This window comes from Ceratotherium simum, chromosome 38 (genome assembly GCF_057802395.1).
Source record: "Ceratotherium simum simum isolate JZ-2026a chromosome 38, ASM5780239v1, whole genome shotgun sequence".
Classification (NCBI taxonomy): domain Eukaryota; kingdom Metazoa; phylum Chordata; class Mammalia; order Perissodactyla; family Rhinocerotidae; genus Ceratotherium; species Ceratotherium simum.
Window position 1 is genome coordinate 8,572,278 of NC_141937.1, and position 16,800 is coordinate 8,589,077.

At 45.2% G+C, this 16,800-nt stretch overlaps 1 protein-coding gene and 1 long non-coding RNA gene across 2 annotated transcripts in view; one reads left to right on the plus strand and one right to left on the minus strand.

The window, feature by feature from the left end:
• Positions 1 to 10,481, minus strand: part of ACAT2 (acetyl-CoA acetyltransferase 2) — a 12,969-nt gene extending 2,488 nt beyond the window's left edge. The window contains exons 1-6 of the mRNA XM_004440531.3: positions 10,328 to 10,481; positions 9,531 to 9,665; positions 6,909 to 7,090; positions 5,467 to 5,584; positions 2,061 to 2,204; positions 404 to 526 (exon numbers count right to left, since the gene is read on the minus strand). Of these exons, the coding sequence (XP_004440588.1) occupies positions 404 to 526; positions 2,061 to 2,204; positions 5,467 to 5,584; positions 6,909 to 7,090; positions 9,531 to 9,665; positions 10,328 to 10,382 (757 nt within the window). The 5' untranslated portion in view covers positions 10,383 to 10,481. The remainder of the gene's footprint in view (positions 1 to 403; positions 527 to 2,060; positions 2,205 to 5,466; positions 5,585 to 6,908; positions 7,091 to 9,530; positions 9,666 to 10,327) is intronic.
• Positions 10,468 to 15,974, plus strand: LOC147912241 (uncharacterized). Its single transcript, XR_015550109.1, has 3 exons — positions 10,468 to 14,507; positions 15,253 to 15,341; positions 15,438 to 15,974. It is a non-coding gene; the product is annotated as an uncharacterized LOC147912241 (long non-coding RNA).
• The last annotated feature ends 826 nt before the right edge of the window (positions 15,975 to 16,800 follow it).

The following is a 16,800-nucleotide window of genomic DNA, read 5'->3' on the forward strand; positions in this document are numbered from 1 at the left end:
TGACATAATTGACCACAGAACATTCTAACATGAGAAAGAGCGGAAAGATTAAAGCAGTGGGGGAAAGGAGATTAATGAAAAGAAATGGAAGAAATGGCCTAGACCTCACAGGAGGTATTGGGAATTTCTGGTTTTGGAAAAGTAACTAGTAGATAAACTCTGGGGTTCCCTAATTTGCTTTTTCATTGGTATGTCTAGTTAGGATGCTGGGAAACCAAATCCATTCTTTCAGTATATATGGGTCAAGTCAATCAAATATGGAGAAACTAAATTTTTTTCCCCAGAGCAACTAAAACAAGGTTTTAGAATAATTTGCATATAAATAATAAAATAGAAGAAAAAGGCATTAACTTGGTAGACATAGAAGATGCTATTCCTCCAACTGCCCTTCCGAAAACCTAACCTGAAGCATTAGCTGGGGTGACTGTTCCTGTTGCGTCGGTAAGAAAGTGAGGCTTCAGCTTAGACACAGCTTCTATGTTGCTCCCATGGCGAGGAAACTCGTCTGTTTTAACTTCAATAAGACCTGAAAAAAGGAGAATCAATTACCCAATATAAGTACAGAGATGGCAGTCAGTGTGCTAGGAATGGTGGATTCCTCAGATGTGATACATGAGGATTCACATTTGGAAGAAAGGTTTACTAAAAAATACTTTAATTCCTGGGGCCGACCTGGTGGTGCAGTGGCTAAGTTCACGCATTCCACTTCAGTGGCCTGGGGTTCGCCGGTTCAGATCCTGGGCGTGGACCTACTCACCGCTCATCAAGCCATGCTATGGCACTGTCCCACATAGAGGAGCTACAACTCAGGGCCAGCCCGGTGGCGCAAGCGGTTAAGTGCACGTGCTCCGCTGCGGCGGCCCGGGGTTCGCCGGTTCGGATCCCAGGCGCGCACCGACGCACGGCTTGGCAAGCCATGCTGTGGCGGCGTCCCATATAAAGTGGAGGAAGATGGGCACGGATGTTAGCCCAGGGCCAGTCTTCCTCAGCAAAAAGAGGAGGATTGGCAGACGTTAGCTCAGGGCTGCTCTTCCTCACAAAAAAAAAAAAGCTACGACTCTGCAACTGTGATACACAACTATGTACTGGGGCTTTGGGGAGAAAAAAGAAGAGCAAGATTGGCAACAGTTGTTAGCGCAGGGCCAATCTTCCTCAAAAAAAACTTTCATTCCATAAGCCAGACAGAGAAAGACAAAGACCGTACGAGTTCACTCATGTGGAAGATAAGCACATGGACAAAGAGAACAGAGTAGCGGTTACCAGAGGGGAAGGGGTAGGCCTAAGAGGTAAAGGGGCACATGTATACGGTGACTGACAAATAATAATGTACAACTGAAATCTCACAATGTTATAAACTATTTTGGCCTTAATAAAATAAATTTAAAAAAATACTTTCATTCTAATAGGAGGAAACTATACACAAAAACTGTATGTTAAAACATTTTACGAGCACTGTCTTCAGACATTTTGAGTGTTCCATATCCATAGCCCTTTCTGAGGAAGGCTGCTATGGTTTGGGGCATAGGACTTGGGTGGTTACAACTGACTGGATGGGGGAGTGTCAAAGCCAGTGTGACAAGGGCTGGACATAGGAGATGTCAGTTATCAGTAACAGAACTTGCCTGGAGCCCTCCATATTACATAATAGCAAAGCGACCCCAAAAGATCCACCCTCAAGAAATGTGAAATGCACACAGAAGCAGCAGGAAGTAATGGATGTTCACTTCCGAGGAGATTTAGCCTGTAGGCAAAAGGGCACCTGTTGCCTCCTAACGGGAGCCAGTGCTCCCGTTTCTCATGAAACCTGCTGTACCTACACAGCAGTGTGCACACTCTGGGACCAAGAGTATCTAAATGCTGACACAGCTTCCCATGTTTCCTCCCCCGCTAAACATCCCCCCACCCATGTTCAGATTTATCCAGCATATATCTTTTCTTTGCAACCTGAAAGACATAACTAAGACAATTTATAAACATTCCCATATATTATTCTTTTGGATATTACTCTTATCTATAAATAGCCACACTAATGTTTAAACCATTATGATTTATACACCCACCTTTTCTAGAAGATACAAAAACCGGCACAATCTCTTTGTCAAAATGGCCGGCTTTCTGTGCACTCTCTGTCCTGTTCTGGGACAGAACTGCCAACTTGTCCTGATCTTCTCTACTCACTTGCCATTTTTTGGCTACATTTTCAGCTGTGAAAGAAAAAAAAAATAAAGCAAACAAACATTTTGAGGAACTGGCTTTTGGTAGCTCAAGTTTTGCACATTTCAACAGGCACTGTCTGCCAACACGAGCAGGCCCACTGGTGGGCTGAGACGGCACTCTGAGGCAATCTTGCCTCCCACCGGCAATGACTGTGGAAATGCTGCAGTGGCTCTTAAGAAGCCATTTTCTTTGCTTCCTTCTCTTTTCCTTTCTGTATGATTTTAAACTTTCAGCAATTTCCTTTATGCAGATCCACCAACTGTTTACATTTTTGCCCCATTTGCTGTATCATTCTCTTTCTGAACCATTTGAGAGAAAGTTGTCGAGATTCATGCCCCTTTATCCCTCAATTTTTATTTCAGTGTATATTTCCCCAAAACAAGGCCGTTTTCTTACATAACCACAGCTATCAAAATCAGGAAATTTAACACCAATACAATACTATTATCTAATTCTTGGTCCATATTTCAGTTTCACCTCTTGTCCCAATGATGTCCTTTGTAGCTAATTTCTTTGTTCAGTCCAGGATCCAATCCAGGATCATTCACTGCATTTCACTGTCAATCTTTTCAGTTTTCTTTTATTTGCAACAGTTCCTCAGACTACCTTTGTGTTTCTTTTCTTCTTTTTTTTAAGATTTTATTTATTTATTTTTTGAGGAAGACTGCCCCTGTGCTAACACCTGTTGCCAATCTTCCTCTTTTTTCTCCCCAAAGCCCCAGTACACAGTTGTGTAACTCAAGTGACGTTAGCTTTGATCACTTGGTTAAAGTCATATGCACCATGTTTCTACACTGTAAAGTTACTATTTTTTCATTTATAATTAATCAGTAATTTATGGAAAGTTATTTTGAGATTATGAACATATCTTCTTCCTCATCAAATTTCACCCACTAGTTTTAGCATTCATTCATGATTTTCTAACTCCAACATTCCTTCTATATGTATTAATTGGCATTCGACTGTAAGGAGCTTTTCCTTCTCTCTCCATTTATTATTTACATCAGTATGGACTCGTATTTTTATTTTATTTAATAAGTTATAACCCATTACTATCTATTTATTTTGATGCTCAAATTCTTCAAGATTTGGGCAGTGGGAGTCCTTTAAGCTGGCTCCTGTGTCCTTTTGCCACGTCCCCATGTGCTCTAAGCACCTCTTTATTTTTTTAGCACTTTTGTCCTAGCTTAGAATGAGCCATTTCTCAAAGAAACCCTAGTTCTTTTTAGTGGAAAAAGGTATTTACAAACAAAGATCTGGTATTAGAACCACTCATTGTTACTGGCATGCCGTTGTTTCTGTGCCTATTCATTAGGAACCCCAGAGTTTATCTACTATCTTTCTACTTTTCCAAAACCAGAAATTCCCAGCACCTCCTGTGAGGTCTTGACTATTTCTTCCATTTCTTTTCTCTCCAGTACCCGGCCCTGCAGACTCCAACCATTTCAGCAACTCCAAACTCTGATCTCTGCCTCCCCAGTTCCTTGAGGCTACTGTTCTCCCATGTAGAAAGTCTGGAAAGTATCCCCAGGGAGAAAGCCACTGGGGCTCTCCCTTTTTTCAAGAATCTCAGTCTTGTGTGATTGTTGGCTGACATTTGAAAACAGTGGCTTTATATATTTTGACCAGTTTTATACTTGTTTATAGTAGGAGATCTAGTCTTCACTAATTACTAAATCATGGCCTGAGTCATTATCTTTTTTATTAGCAACAGGAATTTATTTTCTCACAATTCTGGAGAAGAGAAGTCCAAGATCAAGGTGTCAGCAGGTTTGTTTTCTCCTGCAGAGGTCTCTCTCTTCAGCCACCTTCTCACTGTGTCCTCACATGGTCTTTCTCCTGTGCCCACATCTCTGGGGTCTCTTCCTCTTCTTATAAGGACACCAGTCAGATTGGATTAGGGCCCACATTAAAGACCTCATTTTAACTTAGTTACCCCTTAAAAGGCCCTAACTCCAAATATAGCCACATTCAGGGGGCCTGGGGGTTAGGGCTTCAACATATGAATTTTGGAAGGACAAAATTCAGCCCATAACATCTTGGAAAGGACTTGAAAGCTGAATTTTTAATGACCATCTCTGGTGATGTTGAGGTAGTTAGCTGGAGTATCACACTTTGAGAACCTCTGCACGAGAACTATAACAAGTAAGACCCTGGTACGGCACAGAGCACCTTCCATGGTCCTCCCGCAGTCTCCAGCCTTCTCTGCTGCAGCTCTCACTCACACAGTGACGGAGATGCCTTGAGCTCCTCACTGTTCCTCACATCCCCAAACTCTTCCCTCCCGCCTTGCATTTGCACACACTGTTCCCTCTGCTTGGAATCTTACCCTTACCCCTCCATCCTCTTCATATGATTTATACTTCCCATAGAAACAGAGCTGTTGCCATATGCGTTTGAGCAAGGTACTTAACCTCTCAGGGCTTGTTTCTTTAACTCTAAAATTAAATGTCCCTTCTGTTCTTAAGTTTTACATTTACATGAAATAAAGACATGAGTTCTTTTGATCTTCCAGTTGCTTTGCCAGTAAACCCAGACCACAGGAGCTTTCTAGATGGATGACTAATGAAGATCTGATTGTGTGGTGCAAAGAATACAGAGTTAGGGCCGGCCCCGTGGCTTAGTGGTTAAGTGCGTGCACTCCGCTACTGGCGGCTCGGGTTCGGATCCCGGGTGCGCACCGATGCCCCGCTTCTCCAGCCATGCTGAGGCTGCGTCCCACATACAGCAACTAGAAGGATGTGCAACTGTGACATACAGCTATCAACTGGGGCTTTGGGGGAAAAAAAGGAGGAGGATTGGCAATAGATGTTAGCTCAGAGCCAGTCTTCCTCAGCAAAAAGAGGAGGATTAGCATGGATGTTAGCTCAGGGCTGATCTTCCTCCAAAAAAAAAAATGAATACAGAGTTAGGCTGCAGAAGTACTAGTTTATCTCTGATATTGCCTCTGCCACAAAACCACTATTTGTGGGCTCTTGTTTCTTTACATGGTAAAATGAGAGATTGATCCAAAAGAACTCTAAGGTACTTCCCACCTCTAACACTCCCTGATAATCAAGGAGTCACAAAGGAGAGAGGGGATATTTCCTCCCTTCGGTTCATCACAGGGGAACTATCTCTGTCATCAGGGATACAAAGTGATCAGGACATGGTCCCTGCCCTTAAAGAGGAAAGCCCTATGAAGCCAATTATTATATGATCTTTTTAACCTTTTCACAGTTAGTATGTTTTCAGCTATGTCTACCTTACCTGTAATGCCCATATGATAGTTGTGAAACGCATCTGTAAGCCCGTCACAGAGTATACTGTCAGTCAGTGGCGTTTCCCCAAGCCTGACTCCTGTCCTCAGGTGAACCAAGTGAGGAGCCTGGGAACAAGACATGCAAATGGATTTAGGCTTGGTTGCGACTAGTCCTCTCCTTAGGATCCCCCTAAAATGATCCAGTGGTTCCTCAGTCTTCACCTAGTCCCCCTTGTGCCTCTTCTCCCCAGTTCCAGCCCATCCTCCTGCTCACCCAGGGCCCAGGGCCTGGACCCTGCAATCAGCAGACTACTCCACCCTGCCTACTCGTGAGAATCCGTTACCCTCCTACCTCCCCATTTCCATTTTCCATCAAACCTATCCATTCTGTATCCTGTTTCCTTAAGAACCTCATTTACTCTTCCAAAGAGGCAACTAGTTACCTGTTAACTGAAGAGCTCATCGAAGGGCTTAAGTGATAACAATGTGTTACCTATTTTGATGGGAGACATAATGCCTATAGTGAGAACAATCAGGTTCCCGAGTTAACTGATGGGAGAGATTTATGGGTAGGAGGTCCTCTTAACTCCTACCAACTCAATAGCAGCTATAACAGAATGGAAAGACTCGGAGTCATGGATCTGTATTTGAATGCTGGCTCTGGACCTCAGTTTCCTTACCTGTAAATTGGGAATGATGCCACCTACCCTCTACGGGCTGTTGTGACTGCATGTATGAAAGCACCTCGTAAAGTACTACACAGATATCAGTATGGTCCCATCAGACTCACTCTGATCGTGTTTGCTACCTTCAGCCTCCCTTTTCCTGGGCCTCAGCAAAGGCTGGGCTGAATTGCCTCTGCCTAGGGGATCACTAGGTCGGACCCTGAACTGCCTGTAGAAAGTAGGAGATATACTTTTTCCTTTTCACCACGGTGCTAATTTGAGGGGTAGAACTTGGTGAAACAAATCCCACTTGGCAAACCTACTGGAGAAGGGCACCACTCAGTGGTCCTCTCTTCCATGTTCTATACCTCCAAAAGGTCAACAAAATTGGGCCCTTGGGGTCCTCCTTGTCACGTGCAGGAAGGTAAGTGGCAACAACTGTTTTTGACTCTTCCTCACAATGAGAAAGAAACTTAAGACCAAGGATATCAAGCAACAAATGTTATAGGTTTAATTCAGAAAGTATTTTACACTTCGGTAACATTTTCAAAAAAATATATTCTGTTCCAGTCACACTGGTTGATAGGCTTTTTCTTCAACATGGATTTCTCACCCAATTTGAACAATAATTAACATTTGGGTAGGGCTCAAGGTTGAGTCCATTTTTTTCTTTATTTGCTGACTGTTTGGTTCCAGCTCTGATATGCATCAGTTTACTTCACTGTGGCATGGACATGAATTTATTAGCAAGAGGTCAGTGAGAGCCATCTCTCCAGAGGCCTTACCTTGCTCATACTTTCCATGCCACCAGCAACCACAATGCTGGAGTCTCCTATCCCTATGGACTGGGCTGCAAGGCACACAGCTTTTAGGCCTGACCCACAGATCATCTGGCAGCTCCAAGCTGGAACAGAGTAGGGGATTCCCGCGCCCATACTGGCTTGTCGAACAGGATTCTGCCCGCAACCTGGTAGAAGGAACACAGAGGCCTCTCAGCAATCAAAGAGAAAAATGAAAGTACATGCAAAATCAGGAGACTGCCAGCCGGGTCTCCTGCCACTGCCCAGCAAAGCCAAGTCCCCACCAGAGGCAAAAGGGCCTGCGGACACTCTACACCTATCACAGTCTAGCCTTTGAATACGTATTATCTTGTGCTGCTCTATAGATATTTTAGGGATATAAGATGTGTTCTCCACAAAGGAGTTATGAATACTTTAAGAAGGAACTGTCTTCTTGATCTTGCAACAGAACTTGAATAAGCACACACTCCCTCATAAACATAGGGCAGAACTTGGGCATTATTCTAACTAGGGCATGTTTCTAACTAGGGCTATCTGCTTCCATGATCATGGTTTAAGATACCCAGGAGGGTAAAAGGCTACTTAAACATGAAATCTTCTGATAAGAATCACTTCTTTCCTTGCTTAAGACTCATCATGCCATGGTTAACTGCTTCTGTAACAAGATAGGTACATAATCAGAATTGACAAATACCTTTCTATAATTCAACTGTGGGAACTTCCTTCAGGGAATGGGAAGAAATATACCACATCCTTAATCAAACTAGCAGAGGAGGGGATGGAGTTGATATTTCCAAATATTCTCAGTCACCACTGTCTGTTCTCAAAGGGTCAGTGTTTATCTGGTGGTCACTCTTTTGCAAATTTCGGATATATCCATACCCAGTACCTTTCCTTGCAGCGTTTGTTGGAAAAAACTAGCAAATGGGTCATTGACAAAAATTTAGAGGTTATATTCATCCCAGTGTTATTAACCTGGGATTAGACTGGAAGCTAAAAACTTGAGATTGAAAACAGATGCAGGAAAATTATTAAAAAGACAGTATCAAAATAGTCTCTGAATTAAATTCATAGGACACTAGTTAATAAAGAAAACATTAATATTATTTGATTCCTGCTTTTTAAGCTATAATGAATTACATTTACATTTAAGTAAATAACTCCTTTATAAAATTTTTATGTATTTATTCATAATCCCCATCTTCAGGTAGAGTTGAGAAAGGAGTGCTGAATATAATTAACCAATAGTTCAGCATTTCACAGAACATGAGCTCCACGAGAATGAGGATTTCTATCTAATATGAACATTGCTTATCCCTAGCTGACAGAATGGTGCCTGGCACACAGCAGGGATCAGTAGATATTTGTTACATGATTGTGGAAGGTACCCGAACTCAAGGAGGAGGACAGATGCGGATTCAAGTGCTAGCTCTACTTCAAACTGTGACCCTGGATAAGTTACTGACCGCTCAAAACCTCACTTACTCACGTGTACAGAGAAGATAATATGATCCAACAGACTTACTGAGAGGATTAGAGGAAAGCAGTGAGCACAGTGCTTTAATGGCCCGGCACTCAGCAGGCCCTCAATAAACACAGCTATGATTTTTATTATAATTATGTATATACTACAGAAATAAGATGTTGAAGAGATAACAGAAAACCAGCTGTGGAGTACCCTGTGGCAACTGAATAAGTCTGAGTTATGTGTGTGGGAAGCAAGAAAGGATGAGTGGCCCCAAAGTAGCCAACCTGAGAGTGTTTTTCATATGTTTTAAAGCCTTGGAGAGTCACAAGACAGTGGCGTCGTGCTTCCACTTGAATGTCCTTAAGGACAAGTTGAGAAAGGAGAATTAGGAAGAGGAACTACACAACCACAAAGTAAATACACAGAAAAATGGGCCAGGTCTCAGATAGGGTAAGGACAAGAGTTGGTTGTGAGTATTACCAACGATCACTACAAATGATTAAAATTTATGCTACTGAGTGAGCATGAAACTAGTTATTAATAACTAACTAATTAGGAATCGTCAGTGATCGCTAGTCTATACACCCAGTGGGACTCAGAAGTGAGAGTGGGGCACTCTGGTGACATACCTATGCCCACCCGGGGAGGGACAGCCCCTGTCTGGGAGGAGCATGAGGTGCCACTCACCTTGTCAGCTCAGAAGTGGCTTGTGCGGCAAGGCCCTCCCCTGTGCTGTTGGAGCCCTATCCCCAGCACCTAGCACAGGGCGAAGCATGAAGGAGGAATTCAGTACTTTTATTGAATGTGTGACACTTAGAGAAATATGGAGGGAGGTGCAGACTCTGCCACGTGTCAGGCTGGCCCTGCTTCGAAAGAAAGAAATGTCAGTGGAGGATGGTGGTCGAGGTTCGTTCAGGACCAGGAGATGAAAGGTGCTGAGTGTTAAGCTGGAGAGAAGCTATCTACGGGACTTGGCAGGAAGGTGACAGGAAGAACTCTCACAGACGGAACTCCGAGTGCACACGTATGGAGGCAAGAACAGAAATGTGTGTGTGTGTGTGTGTGTGTGTGTGTGCGCGCGCGCGCTGATGGGCTGATTCTGAAAAACTTCATCTCTGCCCAGGTCACTGAGGAGTTACCTGCTGCCAAAACGTGTCCAAATATGACCTCTGACACGTCTTCGGGGGCCACGGCGGCCCTCTTCAGGACTTCTCTGATGACAGTCGAGCCCAGATCATGGACGGGCACGGTGGACAAGGCGCCATTGAAGGAGCCTAGGACAGAAGGGAAGGCGAGGGAGGAAGAGAGACTCCTCCTGCACAGGCGCCCTGGAAGCTCCCCGGGGTGCAGAGCGGCCGGAGCGGGGGACTCAGAGCGGCCGAGACCCAGGCCCGGGGCCCCCACGGCGCGCGAGGAGGCCGCGCACCCGCGGGAAACCTGCCCATGCCCATGTATTCCCCAAGTCCCAGCGGATGGACGCAGCCCACGCTTCCGTAACAAAGGGGTCGATCCTCCGCGCGTCCACGGGCTCTGAAATCTTTACAGCACTGAGGAGTTGCAGGCAATTCTCACTAAGTCTGGTTCTACCAGCGCAAACCCTGCTCTCGCCACCTCTCGGACCACCCACCCGCCTCATCCCTGAGACCATAGGGCTGGCACGGCCCCTCCTGGAGCTGGCCAATCAGGCGCCTCGCCAGAGAGCGCCTCTCTCCGCCAGCCAATAGGAGAGATGGAGCGGTGCGGCGGCATCTACCCCGAGGAGCCAATCAGAGCACGCGGCGTGGAGTGGTCAGACCAGGTGCGGAGGGGGCGAGGCTGTCGGAAAGGCCGGGGGAGGCGCGAGGCGTCAGGTTCCGGGGGTCCTACGGGTCCCGGGTCCCCGCGTCCGAGCAGAGCCCGAGGCATAGACGCCGCGCCGGGCCCGCCGGCCACTCACCAATGACGGTCCGCGCCGCCGAGACGATGACCACGGGGTCCGAGCCTGCACTCATCCTGCCGTCCGACTGCCTCTCGTGCTGCTGTGGACCCGACGCCGCGGCGAGTGAGGCAGATCCCTGCCTGGCCGCGGACGGGATGCGCGAGGGGCGGAGCCGCGGTCCGCCCCGCCCACCGCCGCCGCCAGTGCGCAGGCGCGAGATCGGGGCCGCGCGGGGGGGCGCGAGCAGAGGGCGGGGCCGCGGACTGGGGCTGAGACGCAGACGTCGTGCCGCCGCCTCAGAACCTCGTATGAGCCCCGCGGTGTGGTAGCTCCTGTCTTGACGTTTTTGTTTTGGGAAGGGGTTTGGTTCTTTTGAAGTTAGTGTTTTTTGGGTCAGTGAAAAGTGTGGGGGTCCGAAGGACGTCCCGCGTTCAGCCGAGGACTCGCATCCCAGGGCCGAGAATGTCTGGTGCGAGTCCTGGCCGCTGCACGCCTGCGGGCGCTTCCGCGGGGCGCCTCTGGCTCGTGGCTCCCGAAGTTCCTCTACGTTTGGCCTGGGCGGCAGTAATCACGCCCTTAGGGGTTAACTCGGTTCTCCACGGCGCACGCCGCGGGAGGGCTCCGCGCCCTTCGTGGGCTTGGCACCGCTTCTCCTGGAAGCTCAGCTCCAGCGGTGGCTGTGTGAGGAAGCCTGCGTGGCTTCCTGTCCCACCGATCGACAGGGTCTCCTCTGGCTGACAGCTCGGACAACCTGAAAGGAGAGGAGCGTGTAATGCCAAGCTGGGTCTCTCTTCTGTTTAAACCCTTAAAAATTCCTGTCCCCTACAGGGCAGAGTAGTGTTTTCCAGAGCTCTCTGGGAACCTTAGTACCTGGCCCCAGTCGCTTTCCACCCTCAACTCGGGCTGTTTTCCTGCTGGACATACCCCACAGCCTAGTCTCCCAGAGAGAGGTCCTGCTTTGTCTCATTCTCTCTAGCAGCTAGAAGAGTGTTGTACACACGGTAGAGACTGAATTAATGCTTATCAAATAAATATTAATGAATTTTGATGACATTATCCAAAAGCTTTAACAATCCTCCACGGCTGCATGAGGCCCCATATAGAGAGGTTAGAGTCAGCCACAGATATGGAGTCTTATGAGTATTTGAATGATAATAATTAACATTTAACAATCATCCGTTGTCAGCATTGGCAAGATGTGTTTGGGTAAAGGGCAGACACTTGGGTGGGGTAATCAGTAATGGCTGGAATTTCATGGCTGTTTGGAATAGACTTGATACTTTCCACCTCTTTCCATGGAACCAATTATAGTGATTGATTCCTAACATCCATTTTACTCCAAATAATTAGTCTTAGCCCCAGCCAATGGTTTCAGCATGGACATGTGACCCAATCTTGGCCACAAAATGTGAAAGGAAGCTTGCTGGGTGGCTCTGGGAAAGGTATTCTCACTTCTAAGAGGTACAAAGAAGATGGATCCTTTCTCCTTTTGGACATTGTAGTGTCTAGGTGTGAGGCTTGGAACAGCTGCACCCATATTTTGAGCATGAGGGGAGCCAGCATGACTGCAAGGCCAACACACTGAGGACAGCAGAGCAGAGGTGGAAAGAACTACGGCCTTTGAGGACAGCTTTGAGGCCAACCCTGGTGTCCACTCAACCTCTGCTCTTCCAACTCTGTGAGATAGATTCTCCTTATTGTTTAAGCCATTTTGAGTTTGGTAAGCTGTTCTGTTACATCAACTGAAAGCGCATCCTGATTCATCCAGGCTGACTTCCTGGTAGGAAGTTAAAATTTTTACATGTTCGTAAATCACAGAGAAACAACCCGGAAGGAAAGAGTTTCTAGGCAGGCATGCAGCTTGTTGAGAATGCTGGAGCAAGAGAACTTTGTCACAAGGTTGTGGAGGGAGAACTGTTGATAAGCCTGGGGAAACCTCCTGAAGAACTTTCAAGTGGATTGAAAACTCGTTAGGTCCTGGGAACCTATGTTAAGACTTTGCAGACATATGTGGACGGGCCAAAGAAGCCAGAGAAGATGACTAGAGTGTAGGCCCCACAGTTGGGGTGGTAGAGAAGGAAAAGCCTGGGTAAATGGTGTTTCCTTGGGGAGAAGTCCTTTGCGTCTAGAATAGTGATGGAATCAGCAGTTCTCCCTAAAAACTCAGCGGCACACTGTAAGAGTCTTCTGTCTGGAATGGGTTCCTGTCCTGAAACATACGTGAATCCAAGGAATTTAAGGAACTTGTTCCTTGGCCTCATGCTGTGTTCTAGCCCAGTGTCCCCTTACATCTCTGGCCACTCCTTAGTCTCCTTCGTGGCTTACTTTGACTGCCCCTGAACATATTCCCCAAGGTTCTTACTCTGCACCAGCACCTGGGTAATACTACTCACTCCCCTGGCTTCAGTTACCACCTATATGCTGACAGCTCTGAAATCTCTCTATCCTAGTTGTCTCTTGAGCAGACAGGCCCCTGCCATTAAAATTTCCCATAAGCACATAACATTTAAGACATGTAAACTAAACTCATTACATCCACCTCTTCCAGCCTTGTTTCTTCTCTCAAAATCTCAGTGAGCACTGTTAACTATCTTCTATTAACCAGCCTACCGTGTAGCACTCCACTTAGACATCACTTCCTCCAGGAAGCCTTCCTATCTCCTGCATTTGGTGCCCCTCGGCATCTTCTACCTAACTTTGTCATGCTACTTACCATATGTTAAAATTCCTAGTTTCCCTGTCTCCTCTACTAGAGTATATAAGCTTTGCAAGACCATCTTGTTATACTGCTTTATGCACAGCTCCTAGCACATCATAGGCATCAAATATGAATGAATACTAATATATTCTTTATACCCAGTGTCTAACACATCTGAATGAATATGAAAATATTCTTCTGGATGCAAGCAATGTATTTACTTGTTCCCAACCTAAAGGCTCTATCCAGAACCCACTTAAGAGCAAAAATTGAGATTATTGCTTGCTTTTGTTGTGTTGCCACACGGCACCTGTGTCCTCGTTATAGGTGTTCATTAATGTCTACTCAAAGCTATGTACGGGCCAGATGGGGACTATGAATAATGAATAGGCAAAAGAAGAGAAGAGAATCATTTTAAAAATTACATCTGGTCCTAAGATCATATGCTGCTTGGACTGGTGAGTGAGTGGGTGAGTAGCCACCATAATCTCCAAGTGCGAATGAGGGGCCCGTTAACAGCAGTGCTACCGAGCCAGTTTCTCCTGAAGCAGCCTTGCAATTGTTCTTGGTTGTTTCACAAACAGCGTTGTGGGAGTCCAGGGCAGATTTTAGCCAGAAGGCAGAATTCACCAACCTACCACGTAGCAAACTCCCTTGTTGGTCTGGAGGGAGCAATCATCAAAGCGGACTGGCCACAGCCGGAGTTTGCAGTGTTCTTCTTACAACAGGGATAGCCAACACTCCTTGGCACAGCTACCCCAGGATGGGTCCAGATCAAAGGTAATGACATTATTCAGGGTTGTAAGAAGTGTTAATTATAACCATGGGAATAGATGAACTCCCGTGGACGACACGTCATCAGAGAGGAAGGCAATGATGGGTACAGGGGACAAACTGCATTAACGAGAAATAAGGAACACCTGAGAGAAAACTGTCACAGACTGGCTTGGCATTGTTTGCAAAAGTGTCCCAGAAACTAGAGTGGTCAGTTGCATCAAATACAGCTGAGAGGCCGAGGGAACTATTTGGTAAGCCCTAAGTGACAAGCACTTGTACATTTTTGTTCTCATTAAAACCTTCCCAGCAGTAGTATCCACTAAAACTCACGTGAAGAGATGGCAACTGGTACATGCTCCAATCCAGAACTTTGCCGAATGTTCTCATTCCTCTTGTCCACCGACATCGTTCCCTTCAAGGGCCAAATTAACCACTTCTACGAAATGATTCTTAACTAAACCCTCTTACCTTAGCCAGCGTCTTGAACTACATACCTACAACCTTTTAATTCGCTTTTTTCCCATCATTGCATTGCCATTTCACATGACTGTTTCCCACTCGTACGTTTTTGGCACAGCAACCATTCAGACTGCTGGTGCGATGCCATCCTCAGAAGCTCGGCGACATTTCGTCCTCTCATTCAAGAGGGTGAAGGGAGGCAGAAAGACACCGTGCCGAGCCTGGGCTCTTCGAACCAGATGCGGTTCAGCTGCCAGGTTTGAGGTGGGTATTGTCCGGGGAGCCTTCATGACAGCACCCTAGAGGGCAGCTCCAGCACTTACCAACCCTCTGGTGGCTACTTTACCTTGTAAGCCCATTTCCTATTCTATAAATGGGGATAACAAGTGCCTATCACATGGAATGATACTGGAAACAATAATGCATATAAAATACCTGTCAGTTTCTGCCATGTTAAGTACTCAACAGATATCAAAAAGTGTTAAGACATTTTTCTACTACCTTCATAGACAACTCTCTGGAATAATGCTAAAGTAGAGACATTGAAACTTTACTAATCTTAGGCTTTATCCAAGTTGACTGTCCTTAAAATTAACCTTCTTGGGCAGTATGCATCAAGCTTTTGCCAAATGCTGCGTTTCTCCGTTTCCAGGAGTCATCTCAAGAATGCTTTGCACTGGGCCTGGCCCGGTGGCGTAGCGGTTAAGTGTGCGCGCTCCGCTGCTGGCGGCCCGGGTTCAGATCCCAGGCGTGCAACCACGCACCCCTTGTCAGGCCATGCTGTGGTCGCGTCCCATATAAAGTGGAGGAAGATGGGCACGGATGTTAGCTCAGGGCCAGTCTTCCTCACCAAAAAAAAAAAAAAAAGAAGAATGCTTTGCACTCCCACTTGTCCTGCTTAAGGAGTAATACACTTTTAACAGAGGCAGGAAGAAAACACAGGCAGCTTTTCACTTTGACATCCAAGACATCACAATCCGTTTAGTTAAAGCTGTCTTTTCTCTTTCAGTGGAAACTATCCAAACAATAAAAATTTATATCTGGAGCAGTTTGACCAAGAGACATGGTCTGTCATCAGGACTGGAACCTCACTTCAAGGTAATAGTAGTGGCTAACATTTCCTGAGAAGTCACTGTGTGCTTGGCACCACTGTAAGCACTTTACACGTATTAACTCATTTAATACCCTTTACAGGAAAAATGGAGCCACAGGGGATACAGTAGTTTGCCCAAGCCGTGAAGCAGGTAAGTGGTGAAGCCAGGATTCAAACCCATTAGCTCCAGAGGTCACTCTCTCAACCTGGATTATGACTTACCACCTCTCTTATCAGTCATCCCAACAAATAAAGCATCCAATTCCAGAAATGAAGACTGACTCTGCACAATCTTAAGTTCTCTCTGCCCAAGTTATTCATCCATTAACACAAATTCAATAGAAACATGAAAACTGCTAATGACACACATAGGTCCATATTAAATTTAGTCATAAAATTACATCACCTGTTGAAAAACTAATTTCCTATTGCACACCAATGATTATATAACACCAAAAGGAAGAGAAATTTGTTTTTGTTTAAATTGGGTACGTTAAAAGGACGTACATAACAAAAACCAATAAATCAAGGAAATATTTAGTATTTTAGTACACACCAAAATGTTTATCATAAGCAAATTTATTTAAAATTGTGTAGGATTTAAGACTGCACAAAAGATCAATCAAAAGATAGGGAAGTGCAGTATTTTATTTTATTTTTTTATTTTTATTTTTTATTTTTTATTTTTTTATTTTTTTTATTTTTTTATTTTTAAAATTTTTTGTTTATTGCAGTAACATTGGTTTATAACATTGTAAAAATTTCAGGTGTACATCATTGTACTTCTATTTCTGCAAAAGTGCAGTATTTTAAATACCCCACTGAAGACCAGGTATACTTGTATGCCAGTTAAACAAGCAAAAACACAGGAGTTATTTTCAGTAAGTCGTACCTCAGTTTTAAGAGTCATAACTCCACTTCTGAGGTTCCTTGATGATATTACAAGTAATATCTAAAACAAAGTATTTCGCTTTCAGCAAAAATCACATTTCATCTCAAACACATAGATGAAAAGCTATAGATTCTAAAGCCATTCAATACCATAGACCTTGATACTTTATATTTTTCTTCCCCCAAAGCCCCAGTAGATAGTTGTTATGTCAGAGCTGCACATCCTTCTAGTTGCTGTGTGTGGGCCGCGGCCGGAGAAGCGGTGTGTTGGTGCGCGCCCAGGATCAAACCCGGGCCACCAGCAGCAGAGTGCGAGCACTTAACCACTAAGCCACAGGGCCGGCCCAGACCTTGATACTTGAAAGACAGAAACGAAGCAAACTTTGAATCTTACATCTTAAAAACATTTTCTCCTTCATTCTAACACCCCACAGCCTTACTGTGTAACATTAGCAGACATGTTATTACAAATCAGTAGCAGTGGCCATATTTTAAAACAAACATCACTGACTACACAGGTGAATTACCTAATTACCTGAAATCATTTCACAAAAACAAAGCCTGCTTTTCAAT